The sequence below is a fragment of the Melospiza georgiana genome, chromosome 9 (assembly GCF_028018845.1).
Source record: "Melospiza georgiana isolate bMelGeo1 chromosome 9, bMelGeo1.pri, whole genome shotgun sequence".
NCBI lineage: Eukaryota > Metazoa > Chordata > Aves > Passeriformes > Passerellidae > Melospiza > Melospiza georgiana.
This window is the reverse complement of record NC_080438.1, coordinates 21,591,536-21,615,026: the sequence shown is the minus strand read 5'-3', so window position 1 is coordinate 21,615,026 and position 23,491 is coordinate 21,591,536. Positions and strand designations below refer to the sequence as shown.

The window sequence follows — 23,491 nt, the reverse complement described above, 5'->3', positions numbered from 1 at the left end:
TCCCCTTGCAGCACGTGCTGCCAAGCTCTCTGACCCATTTAGCTGAGGGGATAATCCTCAAATGAGATGGAAGATACAGCCTAAGCCTCTCCTCTGCAGATGACATACAGCATCTCCATTCCTCCCCTCCTGCAACTCAGGAGCATCCCACCACCTTCAAGGGCAGGGTGTGCTCAGAGATGCTCCAGTTCCAGCTCCTGGCCAGTCTCCAAAAATCTGAATTTCTTCTCGGGAAGACCATGTCCTAACAGAGGAGCAGCATAAAGACTCCAGCAACACACAGCACATCCCCTTCTTTGGGCTCACAGGGCTCCCACCCACCTGGCAGGTACAGAGATCAAACACTTTGCACCTACACATCTCTGGTGCATCATTTCTAGTAACACCTCAGAGGCAGGAAACCACTCCCTGCTCCTTGCAAGCAGGGAAACTGGAGCCGCCAGCACAAGTGACTAACCCAAGAGCAAGGCAGCACCAGGGCCACGTGGACACAGGTGCTGCAGCAGAAGAGCTGCCTTGCAAGGTGGTGCTCCCCTGGGAGGATGGCTGACAAACCATCTAACCCCCAAAGTCAGAAGCCAAGCTCATGAGGCACTAGGACTCCTGCTGGTGGCAGAAGCACACCTGCCTCATCATCTCTGCAGCAACGTCAGTGAAGACAGCTGGGAGGGAGCAAAGGGGGAAAGACAACGCAGAAAGCACTCAGGGAACCCATGGCAAAGTGGTGAGCCCCAACACTAACCCTCTCATGGAGCAATGCTCTAATAAGCTCTGGAGAGGACCATGCCAGCAGCCCAGTGCCAAGAATGCTCTGAGCCTGCAGCCAAGGGCCTTGCAGGAACAAAGGCAAGAGACCAAGAGCAAGACAGCAGCTGAAAAGCAGCAGGGATCTCCCAGACTATCAACATAAGAGACAGAAAGGTCAGTAGACTCCCTGGGGGCTCTGGGAAAGAGCTGGATCCACTCTGGCTGCGTGACAAAGCCAGAGGGGTGGGACAGCTGGCACTAGGGGAAGCAGGAGGAAGAACACATTATAGTGGACACAAGAAACAAAGGGGAGGAGAGCACCCACCAGGGCTGGGAAGCAGCTGACACCACACACTGCCTGGTAGGGCACCCTGTGACAATGCCACCGCTGTCCCCATGTGCCAGGGCAGGAGCTGCACCAGGCTCACACACTGCAGAGCCTTTCAGGCCAGCTGCTGCCCTATCCTGGCCACTGCCCACACGCCTACAGACAGGAGGGTGCTCTGCATGGCTGATGACGCCTCCAGGAAGAAGGATGGAGAACAAGTACTGAAGATTCTGTAAGGGAGCACCCAGCATGGTAGGTCTGAATGGGGACAAAAAAAACTGCATGACAGGGTCAGCACAGAAGCAGAGAGGAAACCCCACTGTCAGTCGCTCCTCTCCACAATTCACTTTGAAAGCTCAACAGAAAACTCAGCCTTTAATGCAATCAAAGAGCAGCACTGCAGGCCTAGACTTCTGCACAAAGGTATGGAATCACTGCCAAGGGACTTCTGAGACTCAAGGGAAATTGAAAGCAGGAAGACAGAGTCCAACATTTCAGAACTGCAGGTGACCTTCTCACACCTTCTCACTTCCTGCCCCAGACCTGCTACAAGGGTCTGAGCTGGTCCACAGCCTTTGCCAGGCACAAGAAGAAACAGCTTCTGGTGACCTTCTAAACACTAGCAAATGAGGCAACCCCTCACCCCATCCAGCAACACATTAAAATCCTTCTGGGTCCCTTTGTGCACCAGGATTTGCAGTCCACAGATGCAACTCCTTGTCATTGAAAAGGACAGCCCCAGGCAGCCCTAGAGCTGGGGAATGTGCAGGCTGCCCCTGCCCTTAACCAAGGGGAGGACCAGGGCTCACAAGGGCAGTGGCAGCATCATTCCAGGCTGGGGAGGGTCAGAGCCTGCACGATGTGCAGCCATGCACAGCCATGCACAGGGCATGCACAGTGGCAGCAGCTCAGCCAGCCTTCAAGGAAACCCTCCTCTTGAGGGGAAGGTTGCTAAGCAGCCAGGAAGGGATGTGGCCATGGGAAGTGGAGATGTACTGTCCCTTCTGCAGGCAGTGGTCCCAAGAGCTGACAGCAGCTCAGGCAGTGCAGCCAAGCAGACAGCTCGGAGCTCCACAGCACAGCCCCAGCAAGACCAGTTCAGCTGCTCCCAGGGCAGCCATGGCCACAGACAAAGGATGAGTCCTTGGCTTGCACAAGCTGCTGGAGCCAAGAGGAGGGGAAAAATGACAGATCTGGTTTTATTATCTCTGCATTTAATCAGCTCCTTGGCTGGACCAGCAGTGCAAGGCAGAGGAAGGTCTCTGAACTCCTGCTGGCAGGAGTCAGGCAGTTGCTCTCTGGCTGGCTGCTGCAGGATCTGACATGGGGAGCCAGAACCATGCATCCCCATCTTCCTCAGAGGCCAGCATGGACATGGGCTGCAGCTGCCAAGACTTCATGGTGTCTACAAGTCAACCATAGTGCAAAGCCTTCCAGGACAACCATGAGTAACCAACAGCCTCCAACTGCTTTTGATACTCTCCCATTTCCAAACCTTGTCATCATTACCTTCAGAGCCAACAGCAGCTAGAAAAAAAGCCTGAGATTTTTCCCTCCCACCCCGTTTCCCTGCTGATGTCCAGGAGCACAAGCCTGCAGCACACAGGAGAGGCTGCCCTTACCTCTGGGCATCGGGCTGGGAAATGGCATTGACCACAGCCTCCACCGCTGTGTCAAAGAGCTCTGGGTCCTGCAGAGAGGTGAAAGCTGCCTGGATGAGGTTCTCGCAGTCCATCAGCGGGATCTCCAGCTGGACCCAGCTGGAGAAGCACTTGAGCACCTTCTGCTTGATGAAACCCGGGGAGTCCTGCTGCTGCAGCAGCTGCTCCAGCAAAGGGAAGACGGAGCCGCACTCCTGCGCCAGGACGCTGCGCACCTGGCCCTTGCGGTACTGGGGGAGGCGGCTGGTCTGGAACTCCTCGGGCAGCACCGTCAGCAGCTCCAGCAGCGCCAGGCACCGCGCCCGCCCGTCCACGTTGGAGTCCTCGGCCTGGAACATGCGCACCATGTCTGCCACGGCGCAGGGCCAGGCCTCGGGCATCATGCTGAGCGCCAGGGAGGCCAGCGCCACGCACAGCCGCGTCAGCACGATCTTGGAGCCGCTGGCGAAGCGCGTGATGTGCGTGAAGAGCTGAGACTTGAGGCTCTCGTACTGGTCGGCCGGGATGTCGTTCCAGTAGCGGGAGATTTTAATGTGGAGAGCGCTGGCACCAAAGTACTGGATCTCAGGCACCTTGTCCATGTGGAGAAGCAGCCAGCTGAAGTGCCATGCCTGGGGGGACACCTGTGCCTGCATCAGCCATTTCTGAGCCAAGTTCTTGTTCTCGATGTTTGGGTCATAATACAGCTGATGGAGAGCCTGGAAGAGAGAAGGAAGCACCCTAGAGCAGCTGAGGAGCACCACTGTGGCCTGTCCTGCCTGGAAAAGGCTGACCAGGAAGGCTCACTAGGATGGAGCCCAGTGCCCAGGCTGCCCTGCACAGCCCCCCTTCCCAGGGCAGCCCGTGTTAGCTGGCCTCCCTCTTCCCATTCTCAGGGAAGTCAGAGTGATCTGGCAGCAGGAGAGGACCTGCAAAGCATCCTTTCCCTCCTCTCATGCTTCACTCTAGAAATGTCTTTTCTTTAGTCATTTCCCATCTTCACACATGCTGAATCTGCCTGCTCCCCTGCTAATGTGCCATCACTGGGGTGGGCACAGGACCCTTCTTCCACATGAGGACTGTAAGGGATGTGGCTGACCAGCACTCCTGCCCTCCACTCACACCTGCTTTCTGAAAGGTGCTGTGGTCCACAGCTTGCATCCATCAGCCCATGGAATGCAAGAGCCACTGCAGATCTTTGTTGTCAGGTTATGCAGCATCCTGAAAATCTACAGTCACTAAATTCAGGGATTAATCTCTCCATTAAGCACCTTCAAAATATTCCCAAGCCCACCCAGTTACAGCTGAACCAAGAGAGCTGGCATCCAGCCCTACCTCTGCCACTGCTTTCTGCAACATCCAGTGCTGCTTAGTCCATCTCTCCATATAGAGAAGGGAAACATCACTTACCTGCTCCTGCAGCTTTGTGAGATCTAGTTATTGCTTTGCGTAGCTCAGATCCACATGAACAGCTTCACACAGGCTACAAGGCTTTATTTGCAGAGGAATATTACACAGATATGAAGCCCAACCTTAATTAGCTATTTATCCTGAGTGGGTACAGCCAGCAACCAGTGATGTCCTCGCACAAGGAGAAGAATAACTATCTCTTGCCTGACTCCATCTTCCAGCAGTGAGGATTTCTGCCTGGCACTGCACGTTTCATTTCAAATTGCTGACTGCACATGCCAGGAGCAAGGAAAATCCATGGCACCTGTTGGGCAATCAGGCACCCATCACACCCCACCAGCAAATCAGAGGATGGCTGCAGCAGGTGCAGAGGATTTTTTTGTGTACCCACCCTGGCTCCAGGTCTCAAATAGCCTCCCCCACCCCCCAAAAAAAAAAAGCCCTATGAAATTCTTGTGGTTCTTGTGCCCAGGAGAGGATTTAAACCCTATTTTTAAGCATGCAGAACTGGCAGCTTGGGGCACAGGAACGAGCTTCCCAAGCAAGTGCTTGTGCCTCCTGCTGCCTCCCAGTGTGAGACCAAGGAGCAGGACAATATGGCAGGAACTTTACAGAGTCGGCATTGCCTGGGCCATAATTTGAATCACTGCTGTTCAAGACTTTGTGATGGGAGAAAATGAGGATAAACCTCTCTGTAAGAAAGAGGTTATGAAGTACATTGTAGGAGATGGAGTCAGCCAGCATGGGCTGCAGAGGGACAGCGTCTGACCCACTAAAACACCTACCCTGACACAGAAAAGGTTAACCCTACACAAGCAGGACATGGCAGAGAGAAATCTGTCCCAACAGAGCAAGCCAAGGGGAGACCACGAGCTCTCAGTAGTTAGCCAAACCTTTGCTCTGTTCCCAGTTATCTTGGACTTGGATGCAGGAAGTGTCACTCAGCTGCTGGGGCAGAGGTAAGCACTGTCATCCCTTCCAAGCAAAGCAACAATTTACTTCACTATAGAGCAGCAGCTGCAGATGTGCTAAAAGCTCAGCCACTCCTGGGGGTAGGAACCTGGCTCCTACCCCTGCTGCCGTGCTAAGGACTGAGTCATCCTGCAGCAGGGCTGGAGCTGGAGCTCCCAACCATTACCAGCTCAGTCTCTTGCTCCCATCAGAGCTTGCTGCTTATTTTTCTTCCCAAATAAATCTCACTTGAGATTCCCAGAATGCTGACAGCCCACTCTTTCCCTTCCCTGCTTGCTGGGCACTGTCACAAGGTGAAACAAGCAGTGCCCTCTGCATGCTCCCTAGCCCAGCATCCTTCCCCACTTCTTCCCAGCCTCTACTTTTACATCTCCATACACTTCCCAATGAATTTATTTCTTCTATTTTAAATGGCGCTACTGCTTAGAAAATTGTGGGGAGAAAAAAATCCCTATGCATCATATATTACAAGGTACAATGTGTACACAGGAGCCCTAACCTCTAAACCTGCACAAGCCTTGTAAAACACGAACCTCACCATGTGTGCAGGATGGACCTGGCCCACAGCGTTGGGTTCCTGACCCACAAACTCCCCAGCTGCTCACCTGTGCTGGCCACAGAGCTGCTGCATGCCAGTCTCACATCAGGGAAACTGCCAGGCAAAGCATGGCACTGTGCACACTCCAGGCACACCACAGTGAGCCCCAGGAGCAATGAACCTGCAGGGCAAGACTTGCACAGCACCACAAGTGACTGGGACCGTGGCAGGGCAGCAGAGCAGGGGATGGCAAACACAGTCTGCCTGCTGGGAAGCAGCTGAGGGCTCATCCTCCTCCGGCTGGGGCTGCCAGTGCTGCTGGCTAAGGCCTGATGCTGCCAACAGGATCTGCTTCAAGCCAGCAGTGCTGGTGCTGCCATGTGATCATCCAGCTGAATGGAGAGGAGTGAGCAACCAGGAAAAGCCCAACATGAAGGTGAGATGCAAACAGGTGCACACAGACATCCTGCACACAGCTCCAGCACACAGACATCCTGCACACAGCTCCAGCACACAGACATCCTGCACACAGACATGCTGCACACAGCTCCAGCACACACACATCTGCACACAGCCCTGTCAGAGACTCCAACAGTGGCTATGCTAAAAAATCCCAGCTGCTGCATTGTAACAATGACAGAGGGAGCACTGTCATAGCTGCTCACCGCAATACTTGTGCTGGGGAGATGTTACTACCTCTGCAATAAGAGCAACAGTGAGCAGCTGGGTTGCAAGACCCCTTCCCAGGCAGGGCCAGCTTTTCAGGTATGTGGACAGCTCTCCCATCACCACCATCCCAGCATCTTGCCTGCATCCCTCAGCTTCCACCCTGTGCACCAACCCCACCATCCCCAGTGAGCTCTCTGGAGAGGTGTCCACACCCAGCAACGCCAGCCCAGAGCCCTGCTCCTCCTGCAGGGAGTCTCTGGGGAGGTCTCCAGCAAAGGTCCCCAAGGACATGCTGCAGCCTCCACCATGGGTGAGAAGGTGAATGGCAAGATGAAAAAATCTACCAACTACACAAAGCAATTCAGAGGATGGAAGCAAAGGTAATGCTGAGAGCTCACGCTACAAGCTGTTGGAAGTCAGATGAATATTCTGGAAAAAAGCATCCATTCACTATCTCAGCCCCCTTTTGCAAGTATCCTGCCTGGGAGGGAATCAGTTGTGGTGGCTCCTGAAAAAAGCATGGCTCTTCCTGCCTGCATGGAGGACACCAGGTGGAAAGGAAAGGCAGCATGTGCCCCAGGGCTACCAGCAGCACAGCCCATCCAGTGCTCTGTACAACATGGGAGACCCTTCCAGAGGACCTCCAAGGCTGGGCATAAATACTGGGACCATCCTGAGCTCAAAGCAGCAGAAGAAGCCCCTGGGAGCAGACTAGGCTCTCTCCCTGATCTACCATGCACATCAGCTGAGTACCATCCTCTGCTGGGAGCATGGGGCAGGGGACAGCAAGGGACAGAAGGGCATGTGAACACCTCAGCATGCTCCTCCTCAGCAAGGAGATATTGCCCTCATGCCAGACCAGGCACCAGCATCGGCTGCTGCTGGACTTTAGTGTGACCCCTCTGGCCAGCACCCTGGGACCCATTAGGAGGCACTGGAGATGACAAGGGGAACTCATTAGTGCCAAGAGGGAGAAGCAGAAGGCATGAAATCGGGTGACATCTAACAGGGAAGCTTTGTGCATTCCAATTGGAACGGGTGGCTGACACCAGACCTGCCTTCTCCGCAATTAGACCTGTAATGTGAGAGCTGGTAAACAGCCTGGCTGTCAGCTATGCCCTTTGGCCGGGGAAGAAGCCTTCTCCAACATCAGCTCTGCTTGGCTGAAAATAATTCTAGCTTATTATGATGGCTCTTCCCTGCTCTAAAAAGCTGTGACCAAAGCCTCAGTCAGGCTTTAGTTGCTAGAGAAACATCAGCCCCTCAAGTAAGCTGCTGTGGTGCAGGGCAGCCTGCCCAAAAGGCATGGGTCAGAGATCCCATGCTGGTTCCTTCGTCAGGTGGAATGGGAGCAGTCCAAGGAGAGTTACAGACAAGCAGAGGCATCTGATCTTAGGCTGCACCCAGGCACAGCAAAAGAAGAGGATCTGCTACAAGCACAGAGCCCCCAGCTCTCACCCTTCTGCAGGGAGCCCAGTGCCAGCAGGCTGTCTCCCTCACTGCACTGCGTAAATACATTACCATGGGGTACCCTGCAGGGAGGTGCTGTCTCCATGCCATTATGGGGCGACAAGATGAGCCACAGACACACGACTCTGACCCCAGAGCAGGAGCGCGCTGCCTCCTGTTCTTGGGGGCTCCGTGGGGAGACAGCTGCCCTCCAAGGGCCAGTCTGCTTGAGCACAGAGAGCTGACAGCAGGTACAGCTCTGAGCGAGGTCTGCATCGCAGCTGGGGAAACAGAAAGCTGCAAAATACATTCCTGCTCTGCTCCTCGTAGCGTGTCCACAGCCACGGCATGGCGGGGGCAGCAGTGGCCACGGCCCCGTGGCACCCCCAGCCCCCTGCAGCAGCACCCCGGGGACGTCCCCGCTGCCGCCTCTCGCTGTCCTTTCTACTTGAGCGCACTCGCAGCGTCAGTGCTCCAGGCCTGCGGCAGCAGCACAGCCATTACCCCGGCTCTGCCAAGCGAAGGGAACATCATCATCATCATCCCTGCCTCCCCTGCCTGCAGCAGCTGGCCCCCCCGGCCCCAGCGGGGCAGGCTCAGCAGCCGGCGCCCCGGCAAGGCGGCAGCCTGCCCACAATAGCAAATGGATGCAAAGCGAAGCTGGGTGTGTGCCGCTGGGCATGCTGCTTCTGTTCAAGGACCCACATTTTGCCAGCAGTTCAAAAGAAAAGGGTTTTCTCTTCTCTCCTAATAAAAGATGCTGCCACTCTGAAGCCCCTCTTTGAGCCCAGCTTGTCCACACCAAGTCCTTGGCTGTCCAGAAGAGGCTGCAGCCTTAACACAGCTCAGCAGCTTTGGCATCACTCGCACTGCTTCACTGCCATCAGCCCTCTGCAGAGCACAGCATGCTCCCCAGCAGGGACAGGGGCTGTAGGAGAGGTGTGCTCCCAGCCAGAGTGGGCAGGGGCCTGAAAATGCAAAGGGTGAGCAGGACCAGAGAGAAACCCTGGAGATGCAGAGCCCAGGATGAATTACAAGGGTGAGCCAAACACCCCTGTTCACTATCCCTTCTTTCTACCCAACACTTCCATGATGGAGTAAAGAAGCAATTTGTGAGAGAAATTTCTGCTGGAGCCCAAGCACCAATTCCATCCATTCCTGCACCATAATACATCACAGCTGAGATGAGGCACCAGCAATGGCCCTTGTGGGGCTCAGACCAGCACTGGACAACAAGATACTGCCCTCTCACATCCCATTACCACCACACCATGGGAAGGAGCCATGTGTTCAGCCAAGGTTGGCTCTCGCTGGAATCAGCTTCTGCAAGAACATTTGCTTTAACATGTAACAAGGTGACTCCCTACTTCCCTCAGTTCTGGAGGAATCTCTGCTCCTAAGGCCCACAGCTCACCATCCCCAGTGTGGCTGCCACATCTCACACATGCAGGCTGCCTCTAAGGCCCCAGTGGTCAATCCACTACCAGAGAGAGGATGCCATTCCCTCACCCTCGAGTATTTGTAATTCTCTTGATCAGGTTTCTGAAGACAGGCAATAGCCTTCCAAAGGAACCAGATGCACTTGATTTCTCCTCCCCATCCTCCTGGGCAGAAGGCAGCCCCAGCAGCTGCCACATCCCCGAGGCTCAGCATCTCTGAGGAGCAGTGATCAAAGCCATCCCTCTCCCATCGCGGGAGGCTCCGGATGTCAGCTCCATGACACCCCGCCTACCCATCCTGCCAGAGAGACTCCGTGCATTCATCAGGCATCTCCAGAGAGGCACACGGCAATCTGGAAGGCCCAGAGATGCCAGACCGCTAATGTGCTAGGGAAAAGACGTCAGCAAATATTACAAACACCCCAGAGGATCAGAGGCAGGACAAGGGAGGAAAGACCTGGAAGGAATTAGACAAAAAAAGAGGGCGAGAGTCTGCACTTGGGAAATTCATGGAGGAATGGCACTGTCTTTTTTCTTATTTCAAAAAGGGTGATACTGCTGAAGCAGATTCAACTGCCCTAAGGACATGTGAAGAGGGTCTCGCATTCTTCCTCTCCTGTCCAATACTGCAGTATTAAGTGCTGAGGGAAATCAAGATTGCAGGGCACAAGTCCTGCCTGTGCATTGCTCCTCTGAGATGGACAGAGCAGCCTGGACTAAACATCTGCAATCCATCCTCATCATCACCCCAGCACCAGGCTGTCAGTCACACCAGGGACAGCTCCTGGGCACACAAAAGCACACACAGGTCACAAACCACATTGCACCATTTAGGCAGTGAAAGGCTGAGCATTCCCACAGCCTGAAGCCCTTGGCTTTCCCAGCCTTCCCTATCCTCCACCCCCTCCAAACACAGCAACAGAGCCCCACTCAGCAGCAGATGCAGGGGAAGCAGAGCCAGTCCAGAGCTGCCGGACTCCCAGCACAGCGTGGCCATGCCAGCCGGCTCTAGCTGTGCTGAAGCCAGAGCAGCATCTAGGTCAGGCTCAGAAGAAAACAAAAAGCAGACAAGCAGCCCTCAGCTAGGACTAGGGGATGCTGACACAGTAACCCTATCAAAACAGCTCAGCCCCAGTGCAGCCCGCCTCCTCTCCTGTGCCACAGGAGCTCCCTATGGAAAAACAAATACAGGGAGCAACTTTCAGATGGCTCCTGAAGTGCAGCACCTCAACCGGGCACTTGTCCCCAGGCTTTTAGACCTGTCAGCTGGCCCTGCCTCCAGCATCTGCACCCTCCTGCCTCCCTGAAACCACTGTTCACAGCTGGAGGTGTGTCCCTCTGGCACTGGTTACACATAAACACAGTAATGATCCTTTTCAGCTACACAGGCACCCCAGAGCCCTGCAAAGCCCCACTGCATAACAACAGTAGGGGTACAAAAGGATTTTCCAGGGACAGAATCTTCTCCATGAAAACCATCAGAAGAGTGTGACAGGCACAGTCTTGCCAGACTGCCCTAGCTACAAATGTCACACATGAAGACCTCCACTGCAGGGGACCTGGAAAGGCTTCAGCCCTCTGACTTATGAGATAACCAGCTCCTCAAGCTGTTCCTAACCCCAGCACTTATCACTGACTGACTCAGAGTGGAGTCAAACCCTGACTTAAATCAGTATTCAGTATTATTAATAGAGCCATGCACAAAATCTGGCAGGTGGAAGAACCCAGGCCAGTAGGAGCATCATCACTCATCTGCCAGCATCAGCACTGACAAAGCGGCTCTACCCACCTGCCTCCCACCAACCCTGCTCCCAGCAAAGCCCATCTTTCCTTCACTTTGTACCCCACAGACCTTCCTGGAAAAGCCTGCTGAACCTCTGTGTTTTTTCTGATCCCACCCCATGCTTCTTTCCCTGCTCAGGGACTGTGCTGCTGCCCCCCGCCAGCAGCTCAGAGCCCCACTGCAGTCCACAGCTGCACCTTCAGAGGACACCACTGAGATGGCAAAGCCTGCAGAGATCAGGAGAGGCAGAGGCAGGCTGGGGGAGGGGAGATGAAGCATCCTGGAGGGCATCTCTGCCTCCTCCCAGGCACTGGGAGACTAAATCCCGAGCAGCTTGGCAAGGATGAGCTGCCTCTCGGCACAGCCGCACCTCACGCGGCCGGCGCCGGGTGCCCCCACCCTGGCACTGCCCACCCTCCCCGGGCAAGTGTGCGCCTCATTGTTGGTGCAAACAAAGGAGCGGTTTGTGCTTGATGAAAAGAAAGGGAGTCAGAGGCAAAATCATCCAGCAGCCCTGGATGGATGCAGATTAAGCTGCAGAAGGTTGCACGAACGTAGCATTTTCCAGACATCAGTTAATCCCCCGGCTGTGCTCTGTCTCCATCTCCCTGGGAGAGGTGGGCTGTGTCTCACCTGCAGCCACAAAGGCAACCAGCACCCAGTGACAGACCTGACATCCCTGACCTGACATCTCCTGTGGGGCCAGGCAACCTACTGGGGAGGGACGGGTGTGAAAAGCTTTCAGAAATGGGTTAGCAGTGGGCTCGACAGGGCTGCACTAACCATTGGACATGAGAGGTCTTTTCCAAGCTAAATGATTCCATGATTCTATGTGCCCACCAGTACGCCCATGAGTACTGCTTTGGCAAGGATCTCAGTCTATTCTTATAGAGGAAAAATGAGGACACTGGGATTCCCACTAACTGTCTGAGGACCAAGCTATGGATGTCTGCTGGATGTCTGGCTACAGGGTAAGTGGAAGAGTGATGCACTTGCTGTTTGCCCTTCAGGGATGCATCCTCTGCTGCCCTGCCCCCATCACCTCCAAGGTGACTAAGGGGAGGTTTTTGCCCCGCTGCCCTCCCGGGTGTGCTCACTGAGGTGCCCTGTTTAGTCTCTGTGATGAACCCCAGGTCCCACATCAGCTGCTCAGAGCTCCTTCCAACAGGAGCGTGATGCCAGCAGGCCTTGGTTTGCCGTGGCTATTCCCTGGATCCCAGATTTCAGCAATCAGCCTCACTCCTGTTGCCCTGCAGACACTTTGAAAGACCTTGAGCTTCAGCAGGAGCAAAGGAGCTGGATTCCCGGTTTAGAAAGGTATCAGTGGGCCATCCACGCACTGAAGGCTTTTCCCAACCGTAATACCCAATAACGCCCAGCACCTGGCAAAAGTTCCTTCCTTCCCTGCCTAATGCAGACACTGATAATGGGTGTCACACTGATGCAGCTGGTTCAGCAGCCAGGACCAGACCCGTGGGCTCTCCCTGCCCGGCGCTGCAGCTGGCGACCTAGAGGACGCCAGTCAGAAACACAACCCCTCCCTCCTGCTCCCATTCCTGCCACATCATTTTCCCTCCGGGGCTGCCCCGGCGGCTCCCCCTCCAGCCCGGTGTCCGGAGCCCAGCAGCGGCAGGGCGGGCGGGCACAGGGGACGCCGCCCGCCGCCCTGGCCGGGCCCGGCACGGCCGAGCAGGTGCCCCCCCGCTCCCCGAGCCGCATCCCTCGCAGCGCCGCGGCACCGGCAGCATCCCGCCGCGGGCCCCCCCGCCCCGCCACGGCCACCCGCGGGCCGGCGGCGTTCGCTCACCTTCTCCACGTTCTCCACGGTGAAGTCGAGGCCCTGCGGCGGCGGCGCCTCCGCCCTCCGCTCCATGGCTGCGGCGGCGCTCAGGAGGCGGCGGCGGGCGGGCGACAGCGGCGGCGCACGGGCAGCCGCATCGCGGTGGGACCCGCCTCCCGCCCCGACGGGGGCGGCGGCACCGGGGCGGCGCGGCTCGGCGCGGCGGTCGGGCCGGGAGGCGCCCGCGGGACTCCCCGAGCAGCCCCGGCGCCCCGCTCCGCTTCTCCCCGGCCCCGCCTCGCCTCTCCCCGCGGCCCCGCAGGCGCGGCCGGGCAGCCCAGGACCTGCCGCAGCGCCGCGCCGCACGCCGGGAGCGGTAGTCCCGGCCCAGGCGCGTCCCCTGCTGGGCACCGCGCAACGGCACCGGCACCGCTCACCGGCACCGCTCCCCGCGCGGGGCGGGCAGCGCCGGCCGGAGCCGGCTGCCACCTCAGGGACACCCTCCCGCTGCCACCTCAGGGACACCCCCGTCCCCGTCCCCATCACGGGCACACGCAGGGGTTGGACGCGCAGCCCATCGCTTTATTGCTACAGGAAAAGGCGGCTGTACAAAAATAGAGTTTATCCCTCAAATTTTACAAATAATAGAAAAAGGGTGCGGGGGTGCACGGGGCGCTGCCCAGGGCTTCAGTGCAGCGCTGGGGTTAAATTACACCCGGCCGCTGGGGGCCCAAAGTCATAAATAGGAGCTGCCGCTCGAGAACAATAAATAAATAATTTAGAGTAATAAATAGTTTAGTGCCACAGCACCACGGAGCAGCGCAGGGACCCTGCCACTACCCTGGGAACCAGGCAGGGGTGGGGGTCCCAGCGGGTGTCTAGGAACGAACACCCTGCAGAATACTAGGGTCTGCTGCTGGTCCGGGTGCAGAGCCCCCACTCCACTCTGGTGCAAATTGGCCCCACTGCATCCCTGCCCTCAGGGACACCCCTTCCCTGCACCACTGACCCCAGGGTGCCCGAGGGGACAGGGAGGGTTTGCCCCCTCCGAAGCCTGGGTGATGCTTGGCCCCTGGAGCACAGGTGCAGGGATGCTGCTGATGGACACTGGGCTGGCAGACCCTTGGCAGTGGTGGGGATGGTCCATACTCTCTTCAGCTCTTCTCCCAGGGCTGAGCTAGGACTCCATGCAGCCGCTGGCACCAGCTGCTTGGCACTGAGCAGGAGCGGGCTTGGCCACCCACACTCCAGTCATGACTCCGTCTCACCTCGGTTCTTTGTGGCCACATAACAGCAGGGGCACCAGCCTCTGCCAAACCCTCGTTTTGAGCCACAGTGCCACCGCATGTGGCAAGCTGGAGTCTGTCGGCATGTGTCGAGCTGGGGCCAAGCCAGCGGCCCCCCCCTCAGCCAATACAGCTGCATTCGGCTGCTGAGAGCTTCTCCACCGTCTGCCACGTGTTCTCCACATCCATGAAGGAGACAGCCTCATAGCGGGTGGGTCGGCAGCAGGGGTGGCTGAGGACGCGCTCCTGCGGCCCCGGGGCGATGAGCTGCTGCCGCAGCAGGCTGCCCAGCGTCAGGTCGTAGTTGCTGCGCGCCCGGTGGCAGGACCCGCTGCAGTACTTGAAGAGCACGATCTCGTCCGAGTTGAAGCCCAGGCCCAGGTCGCGCACCTTCACCATCAGGTTGCGGATGTGGCAGTTGCGCCCGCGGGGGCGCCGCTGGGATTTCCCCGCCGCCTTTTTGGCTTTGCCGGTACCTGGCGGGGAGCGCTCGGCACGCAGCAGCAGGTCCTCTGCCAGCTCTGCGGTGCCCGGGCTACCTGTTGTCGCGTTGTCCCCTGCACATGGAGGAGATGGCGCTGTCATGACCTATCCTGCACCCATCGCCCTCCTTCTGAGCCCGCCGGTCCCCGCTGTGACCTACGGGTCCCTCCTGATCACCCACCATGGCAATGCCTGGTGCCTGAGAGATTGTGCCGGTGGGAAGATACTTCCAGCCAAGAATCTTGTCATCTTCTCATTTCTAGGGCTCTGCCACTTGCCCGGCATGAAGCTCAGGGCCCCATGTGTTGAGACCCCCTCCGCCCAGCCCCAAAGTGCAGCCACAGCCCCACATGGGCTGGGGCTCCCCACAGAGGCTCCCAACCTGCCCATGCTCCACACACGGGACCGCCATGCCCAGGCTGGGGGCCTGTCCCAAAACGCACCGTACAGCTGGCTCCAGGCAGCAGCAGCAGCAAGGGGCGCCTCCACAGCGTCCTCCCCAGACAGGCTGGCAGTGGCCGTGCCCCGGGGCGTGGGGGCTGCGTCCAGCGTCTCGTTGCAGTGGGGCGTTCGCAGGGTGCCTGTGGCCAGCCCAGCCAGCAGCGACAGGATGGCAAAGAACCCCCACAGTGTCCCCTCCTGCAAGGAATCACAGCACAGCAGGGTCAGCCCTGACCAGGGTTCATTCCCCACACCAGGAATGAGGCTCCACGAGCTGGGAATAGGGTCATGCAGTCCTGGCCATGGCAGCCAGACAGACCTGGGCTCACCTTGGGCTGCAGGTGCGTGGCAGGTCCTGCAGGCCTTCGCTCTGGTGGCCGCTGTTGCTGGTCCATGCTAGCTGCAAGTACAGAGGTTAGAGTCAGTGCCCACACAGGGTGGGTATAAAGCTGGCGGGCTCAGAGTTGGCACATGCCTCCCTGCCCTGGCCAAGCCTGCCATCCCCTTCCTCACCCCCCAGAATCTCACAACAGCTCCTGCACTCCCTTCATGGCCCACCCCTACCCCTCTCCTCTCCTGGCATAGCCAGGCATCCTCACCACATCGAACACCACTTCCAAGAGATTGGGCAGCTTGGGCAACCCAGCCTTTGTACAGCACATCTCCTCAGGGGCCATGCAGCCATGTCCTCGTGTGAACAGCCTGGGATGCCAGGCTGGGCTGTGAGGCAGCGGCTGGGCTGGGAGTGCTGTGCGGGGGGGCCCTTTCCCATGGCCCTTCCCTGGGAATGTTTTTCTTGCTCACAGTGGGAGCCTGACCTTGGAAACTCCAAATCCATTAGCAAAGGGTCCTTGGGTGCAGCCACCCCTTGGCCCCGTGCTGGCTCCCCAGGCTGCTGCCTGCGCCAAGCTGGGACACACATCCCCTGAGCAGCCTGGATGAGTGGGACTGCAAGGGGCAGGATGCTCAGGCAGGTCCTGTGGGGACACAGCAGGGTACAGAGCACCACGCTGGGCTCACTGTGGTGATTCACCACAACACCACAGCTTGGCATCCACTGCCCTGACACACAGAAAGGCACTGCATCCCTGCTGTGCGTGGTCCCAGAGGAGCAGCAAGCACGGTCTCAGGGGAGTGATGTTTCCCAGGAGGTGCTGCAGCAACTCCCATTTGCAGCCACATCTTTGCCTCCTTTCCCAGCTCCCCTCTGTGGTGCAGGGATGCCCCAGTGTCCAAAGCTAGGATACCCTAGTTTGAAGGGCTTTAGAAGTTGTTCCAAAAGGGGTTGTAGTTTCCTTGTCCCATCTGCTGCATATCCTATCTCTCAAGGGGACTGTCCCCTTGGAGCTTAGTGGCATTCTGCATTCAATGACTCTATGACTTCGGCTTTGCCCAAGCACGTCCCAGTTGCTTCCATGGCAAAAGAAGCAATAAGGGATGGAGACATGCTGAGGAGAGCGCTCCTGACCAAAACAAAGTGAAAGCACATACCTGGGCACTGCTGGGACAAAAAGAAAACATAATTTCTTCCAGTCCCTCTAGCATCTCAGAGGATAGTCCCCAAATCCCAATTGTGGAATCTGATGCCACCCTGCACTGGCCACACTGTGCCAAGGGTCTGTAGTGGGCGCTGCCCGGCCCATGCGTCCCCTCCGGGGGCCGTGCACCAGGCGGGATGCGCCCCCGGGCCGTGCACCAGGCGGGATGCGCTCCCGGTGCCGGCAGGGCTCGCACCGCCCCCCGGCCGCACCGGCCGCCACAGCCCGGGCAAACTCAGCCCACGCTGCCCTTCGCTCCCGTGGCGGCCGTGGCCCCACGCCAGCCGCTGCCGCCAGGTCACGGATTTCCCAGGCCGGAGGGGCCAGGCGAGGGTCCCTGCGCCCTGCTGGAATGGGACGGACTCCCCTGTCCTCGCTTCCCTGCTGCGGCCCCTCGGCTCCAGCATCCCGCGGGACGGGACGGGACGGGACGGGACGGGACGGGATCAGCCGGTGCAATTCAGGCTTCCCCCGTCCGGCGGCAGCACGGCCCCGGACTCTGCCGCGGCAGCGCTGCCGGCGGGGCGCCGAACGAGGGCAGCCTCCCTTCGCCACCGGAGCCCCAGCGCCCGGACTAACACAAGCAGCGCCTCCTCAGACTCGGGGCCCCGTCCACGGGGCAGCTCCTCGAGCCCGCGGGACCGCAGCCCACGCTGGCCCCGCTCGGCATCTGCTTTCGTCCAGCGCGGGCAGTGCTGAGCCCAGCACCGGGCACCCCACGGCGGTGCCAGACCTGCACAGCCCACAGCAGACCCCCATGTCCTGTACGGGGAAATCCGGCTGGATCTCCCCCAGACACGGCTGCCAGAGCCCTGCCGGGCGATTCATACACACAGGAGGGTTTTTTCCCGGGGTCGGAACCGAGCTCATCCATGTGAGCACCTGTCTGGACCCCCGCCACACGTGTCCCCCGCCCGGGGTTAAACAACAGCAATTGTTGGCGCAATCCCTGAGCAAGCCACCTCACACTCACTGGTGCAGAGCCCGGCGAGAGCGCCGCTGCCCGCCCTGTGCACGGGGCGCTGGGAGAGCATGTCCCGGGCCGCCCCAGGCCCCCGGGGAGGCACAGACACTCGCCAAGTGTCCCCAGGCCCGCGGTGAGTGTCTCGGCTCCCGGAGTAGCTGTGGCAGCCCTGCAGCCGCGGGGCCAACCTGGAAGCGCGGGGGGATGCCCAGAGACCCCTTCGGACACCTGCGGGCACCGGCGGAGGCCCTGCATCCCTTCGCGCTGACCATGGTAGAAGAAGTGATGGGGATCAGAAATCAACCCCACGTATGAGGACTCGGACACGCGGAACACATGGCAGAGACCAAACTCGGCCCCAACTCAGGGACAGCAGAGCCAGGGAGCACAGGGTACCCCCGCCCCTTGCCTCTCGCCTGCCCACCGCCCGGGGCGCACACCTGTCCGACGTGCCCAACGGGCCGGGCGGGAGCCCCGGGAAGAGGCGGGCGAGCCCGTCCCCGTGCCCCTCGGGCGCCCGCAGCGGGGTGCCGCCTCTCCCCGCCCCGGCAGGAGCCCCGGCCCCGCCGCGGCCCCCAGCGCTTCCCGCCGCCGGGTCGGGCTCGGCTCCCCGGTAGCCGAACGGGGGGGACTTGCCCGGGGGCGGCCCGAGACTCCTCACCGGCCCGCGAATATTGCCGGGAGGTGGGCGGCGAAGCGGGTTCCCCTCGTCCCCCCCGTAGTCCCGGTCCGAGCCTCCGCTGAGACTCGGGGCCGCCGGCAGGCTGGGGCGGGCGCTGTCGCCCGCCACCCCGGCCCGCACTCACCGTGCCCGCGGCGGGGACCATCCCCCGGGCCGCCGCTGCCCCGCATCGCCTCCGCTCCCCGCCGCCCCCCGCCGCCCGCCGCCGCTGCGCCGGGGCGGGGCGCTGGCGGGGGCCGGCGCTGCCCCGCCGGCACCGACTCCCGCCGCTGCTCCCGGTGCCGCTCCCGCTGCGTCTCGGGGTGCGGTGGCGGCGGCGTCAGGCGGACGCGCAGTGCGGGGCACCGGCGGCTCCATCCCGCTCCCGTCGTCGCTGCCGGTGTCAAATTCCAGCCACCGTCACCTGACCGGCGGGGCGGGCACCGGTACCGGGACCCCGACTCACACTGGCACCAGGATACCAACCGGCGCCCCGATCCGCACGTAGTGGCACCGGGACTCCGACCCTCACGGGCGCCTGGACCGCACCGGGATCAGGAGGGCACCGGAATCCCGCCAGCAGCAGGATCCGCAGCTCAACCCGCTTCAGCACCGGCTCTCGCCGTGATCCGCACCGCCTCCGAGCTCCCGCGGAAGCTCGCACCCCGCCGGGAACAGCACCGGGACCGCCGGAGCCCGACCCCCGCTACCGCCACCTGCCCGTCGGCCGACCCCCGGGCAGGCGGACCCGCAGCCTGGACGGACGGACGCCCCGTGAGCGGTGCTTCCTGCCCCGACAGCGCGACCACAGCGCAACCCGGACGGACACACGGACACCGTCGGGAAAGGGTTCAGCCCTTCCCGGAGCGCTCCGGGAGCAGAGCCCGCGGGGGACCCCCTGCACACGTGGGGATCCGGCGGAGATGGGCTGTCGGGCAGGGTCAGGGCTATCCCGACGGCTCCCGGCAGCGGCGGGGCCGGCCCGCGTCCCAAGCATCCCGAGCTGACTCGGGGCACCGGCGTGCCTGCCGCTCGTGTCCGGCCGCGCCGGAGGAGGAGTCCGGCCTCCCGCCCGCCCGCGCCCCGCGCCCCGCTCCTCCTGGGCCGGGCCGCCCGCCACCGGGCTCCTTACCTCTGCCGCCGCCCTGCCTCCCTCCGCCGGGGCCGCCGCTGGCCCCGGGGACATGGGGGCCGGCTGGCGAGTCGAGCCGAGCCCGTGCGAGTCCTTACGTCACCGCCCGGGGCCCTCCGCGTCCATCCCGGGGCTCTCGAGTGCTCCTTGCGAACGTGCCAAATCCCGGGGCCGCCTCCGCTCGGCCCCGCTTCACACGTGCTCCCCTGGCCGGAGCCGAGCTCCGGGACGCGCCCCGGGCCAGGCGAGCCCCCCGGGTCCGGCCCTCATGGCTGCGGGCTCCGGGGGCGCCCGGGCGGGCTGCGCGCCCCGCTACGCCGCCGGCCGTGTCACCTGCCCCGGCGGCGCTCCGCCGCCCCGGCGCTGCTCCCCGCGCTTATGCAACTCCCCGGCTGGAGCGGGGCCAGCGGCTCGGTCGCCGGCTGTGCCGCGGCTGCACGCCCAGGTCGCCCCGACGCCGGGCCACCCGCGTGGCTTTAACCTCCTGCTCGGCAGCCCGGGCCCCGCGGTCCCGCGGAAGGGTCGGATGGCCGCTCCTGCAGCCACCTGCGGAGCCGCCGCCTCGCCTGCTCTCATCTCCGCGGATTATCCGGCGCGGGGGTGACAACTCCCGCGTCCTCCTGCGACATCACCTGCCAGGGAGTGTGCGGGCACAGGCGGCGCCCACTAAGCCGTCCCTGCCACCGCCAGCAGGGACAGCGGAGGTGGCACGCGGCCCGGAGCTGCTGCTTCACCTGCCCTGGAGCGGCACCGTGCGGCCCCGGCTCCCTCCTTTCACCCTCACTCCTGTCCTGGCACAAGCAGCTTGACCTGGTCTGTGGCTCTGGGTGGCTCCCTGGCTGCTAGTGGCACTGCGTGGGAGCACGGGCTCTGCCATGGGACTACTGCTCCACGGCCACGGCTGCTCCCATCTGAGATGTCCTCACAGGCATTGGAGGCAGTGCCCGTGGATGCCTTGGCCCTGCAGAGTTTTGGAGGCCCTGGTGCCTCCCTGGGGTAGAGAAAGAGACAGGGAACAGGTTCCTCTGCTTTGCAGGGCTACAGACTAATGCAGCTGCCTGCTTGGGAGATTTCAATGTGAGTGGCATGTCCTGTTCCAGGTTGCCTGGCTGTCCCCATGGAGCTGGGTCTGGCCACAGCCTTGCCCATACTAGGGAAGCTGCCCAGGAAGAGAGGGCTGCCAATGAAGGGAAGGGCTGCCTCCCCCACTGATAACCCTCAGGGCTTGGAGACAGCCTCGGGGGCTGGCTCAGCAGAGGGGTCACCCCATCCCCTCCCACCTTACCTAGGCTGGGCAGGTCTTCATGTCCCCAGGACACAGCCAGGAAGTCCTGAGCCTGTGATGCTGGTTGTATGCAGGGGGCTATGTGGGGCATGGCACAGGGTATCCAGGGCACTCATACAGGTGAGCCCAGAGTGTCCTCAGTCATGTGGAAGGGGTGGTTGTGCAAAGCCTGGCCTCTGTCCTCTTCCAGGTGTGCCCCCTTTGAGGCTGCTATCCCACACACCTGGAGGCACTGGCTCCCTCCTCTGCCCTTCCTTCTTGTCCTGGGAGAAATAAGCCTGCAGCTGCTGTCAGCCCCACTAATGTCCTACCAGCAGCACCTCCTCCCTGTCCCCCACAGCCCCGGTGGCAGGGGATGGGATGTCCCAGCTATGTGCCTCAATCCTAGCACTGCTCTCCCCTCTTGGGCTCCCATGAGTACTGGCTCTGCCCTGGGGTGTGCTGGGCATGGCTCAGGCTGCACAGGGTGCTGGGGTGCAGGGCAGGTTCCAGCCCCACAGGTCTCCAGACAGAGGGGTGACCTGCTCCCTGACTGCTGCTGGCACTGCCGGGCTTGGTACCTCCCAGGGCACTGCCTGTGCCAGCCGGTGCCCCTGCACCCCTGGGGCTGGGGGGTCACAGGTGCCTTGTCTGGTCTGCAATAAGCCCTGCTGAGCCGAGCCAGGACCTGCTGTGACATCTGTCCCTAAAGGTGCCATCCTTGCAAGTGGCAGGAGGGGGGTGATGCAGGCCAGCCAGATGGCAGGACTGAGCTCGTCGTGACTGCTGTCCGAGGCCATGGCTGGGTGTGACACAACCTGCGTGGGAGAGAGCTGTGACGCAGGCTGTGTCCCATCTCAGCAGTGACGTGGCTCCTTCAGGGATATCTCTGAACAAGGCTCCTTGTCTCAGCTGACCTGAACGTCCTCGTGTGCCCTGGTCACAGGCTCTGTGCTCTTTCCTTCCTCCGCCCTCCCACGGCCAGGACAGGGCATGGGCCATCCCTGTGGCTGGCTCAGCCAGATGGCAGTGGTGGCCCAGCTCTTTAAATGCTATAAAAAGAGGAGGGACAGAGGGAGGATTTGAGCTGCTCCAGCATCTCCTTGAAACCTGCCACCATGCATCAGGGAGGGCTGGGCAGTTGCTTCTCTGGTGCCCCATTGGTGCTAGCAACAACCCACCCCCTGTTTGGAAGCTGGGGGGTCTGGCAGACCAGTCACTCACCTGGAATTAGCCTTCCCATGCCTCCAAGGGATGGAACTGTCTCCAACATATCCTGTGCCTCTGGGAGTCTGGTGGCATCACCAGGGCTTGCCTGAGGAGTTACACTCTTCCAGCTGGGACTTGGCAGGTATGAGAGCTGGACACAGCCTCGGTCCTGGCTTCCTAAACCATTTCCTTTTCCAGGACACTGTGGTGAGAAGGTCACTTGGCTGGACACCTGCCTTTGTCAGGGCCACACCCAGCCCGATTGCTGCTGTGACCCTTGGCAGGAAGACATCCTGCTGGCAGGGAGTCCCCAGGAGAGCGGCCACAGTCACAGGCAGGACAAGCTCTGATGTCTGTGCCTTCCAACACTAAATGAACCCAACCCAAAATCCCCTCTCCCACCCCTCAAAGTCACCTGAAAGGAGGAGCACAGACCTCTCCCGTCCCCAGCACCAGGCCAGTGGCAGTGGCCAGCTGCAGCTCCTGGCAGCTGGATTACTGTTCCAGAGGAGTCAGCAGTGAAACCAGGCAGGGGACAGCCCAACCAGGGGAATCCCTCTGCCTCCCATATAAAAGGCCCAAGGCAGCAGAAGAAAGAGGCCAGCCAAGCTTGTTTGATAGCTTTATTGCTTCTGTGATATGACTGAATTGATGTGACATAAGCCGGCTTGGAGGAGCCTGCAAGACTCTTACCCTCCCTGCCTAGAGGGAAAATTAAAAAAAAAATGCAGAAACTAAAACTAATTTTAAAAACTCATTGAGTTCTTGCATCTTGGCTTGGTACAGTACCGGCAAATGCACTGGCCTTTTCGAGACCCTGTGCAGGCTGTGCAAGGAGCCAGAGCCCAGAGGGGCTGGGCTGTGCCCCAGAGGGGCTCCTGCACTGAAGGACACGTCTCTAATACTGTGAGTGACACACACTTGGACCGAGAGCACACGCTGTGCTGGTGCCCATGGAGCTCAGCGTGGTGGCTGCCTCCCTGCCAAACACTCTGGAAGCCCTTGCCCGTGTCCAGTTCTGCCCGTACCCAACCCAGCTGTGCCCATCTGACACAGATGGCCCTGTCCTGACACCTTCCCCCCTCCCAGCAATGCTCACACTCAAGGGGTGGCACGGCATGGCCAGGTAGCACCTCTCCACTTCTCCCTCCAAGGAAGGAGACACTGGAAGCCCAGAGATGCTGGGATGAGGAATGCTGGGCTGGATCCCACTGCTGCCTCATGCTACCTGGCCATGGTGCTTACCTTTGGCACGTGTGAGCTCGAGGCCACAGCATGGCCAAGCCTAACAGGGTGAGCCAGTGGTGGGATCCCAGTGCCAGTGTGGTGGGCACTGACAGAAATGCACAAGCAGCTCATGGTGTGGTCAGCACAGCAGCAGCAGCTCTCCAGCACCTCCTGTCCTCCAGAGCAGCACATGCAGGCTGCCCTGCAGCTCCCCAGACCTGCTTTCTGCACCAGCTGGAGCAAAACCCACAGTGGTCGCTGCCCCTGGTCTCCCTGTGTTTCCCTGGGCTGTCTCCAGGCGGGTTCCTGCCACCCGAGTGGCCTTTCTGCACCACGGCGCATCAGAGGCACCAGGCAACCCCGCTCTATATTTAGGCTGTGGAGAATTCCCCTGGGCTCTCCCTTCCGATCTGACAAGGTGAGTCACTGTGAGGGAGAGGCCAAGACTCACATCCGTCCCACTGACCCTGCTCTGACCCGCACCGCGGCGTCTCCAGGGCGGGAGGTGGCTGCAGGTGCACCTGGGGAGGC

General features: G+C 60.4%; 2 protein-coding genes across 3 annotated transcripts in view; both read right to left on the bottom strand.

Annotated features, from left to right (window-relative positions):
* IPO13 (importin 13) overlaps window positions 1-12,888 on the bottom strand; it is a 31,028-nt gene extending 18,140 nt beyond the window's left edge. For both annotated transcript variants that reach the window (XM_058030414.1, XM_058030415.1), the window contains exons 1-2: window positions 12,783-12,888; window positions 2,698-3,434 (exon numbers count right to left, since the gene is read on the bottom strand). In XM_058030414.1, the coding sequence (XP_057886397.1) occupies window positions 2,698-3,434; window positions 12,783-12,848 (803 nt within the window). In that variant the 5' untranslated portion in view covers window positions 12,849-12,888. The remainder of the gene's footprint in view (window positions 1-2,697; window positions 3,435-12,782) is intronic.
* A 539-nt stretch (window positions 12,889-13,427) lies between these two features.
* On the bottom strand, window positions 13,428-18,319 carry ARTN (artemin). Its single transcript, XM_058030431.1, has 4 exons — window positions 18,274-18,319; window positions 15,295-15,365; window positions 14,968-15,163; window positions 13,428-14,598 (listed from the first exon to the last, which is right to left on the bottom strand). Exons 1-4 carry the CDS (start codon window positions 18,317-18,319, stop codon window positions 14,162-14,164), a joined length of 750 nt encoding a protein of 249 aa, XP_057886414.1. The 3' UTR covers window positions 13,428-14,161.
* Between the last annotated feature and the right edge of the window lie 5,172 nt (window positions 18,320-23,491).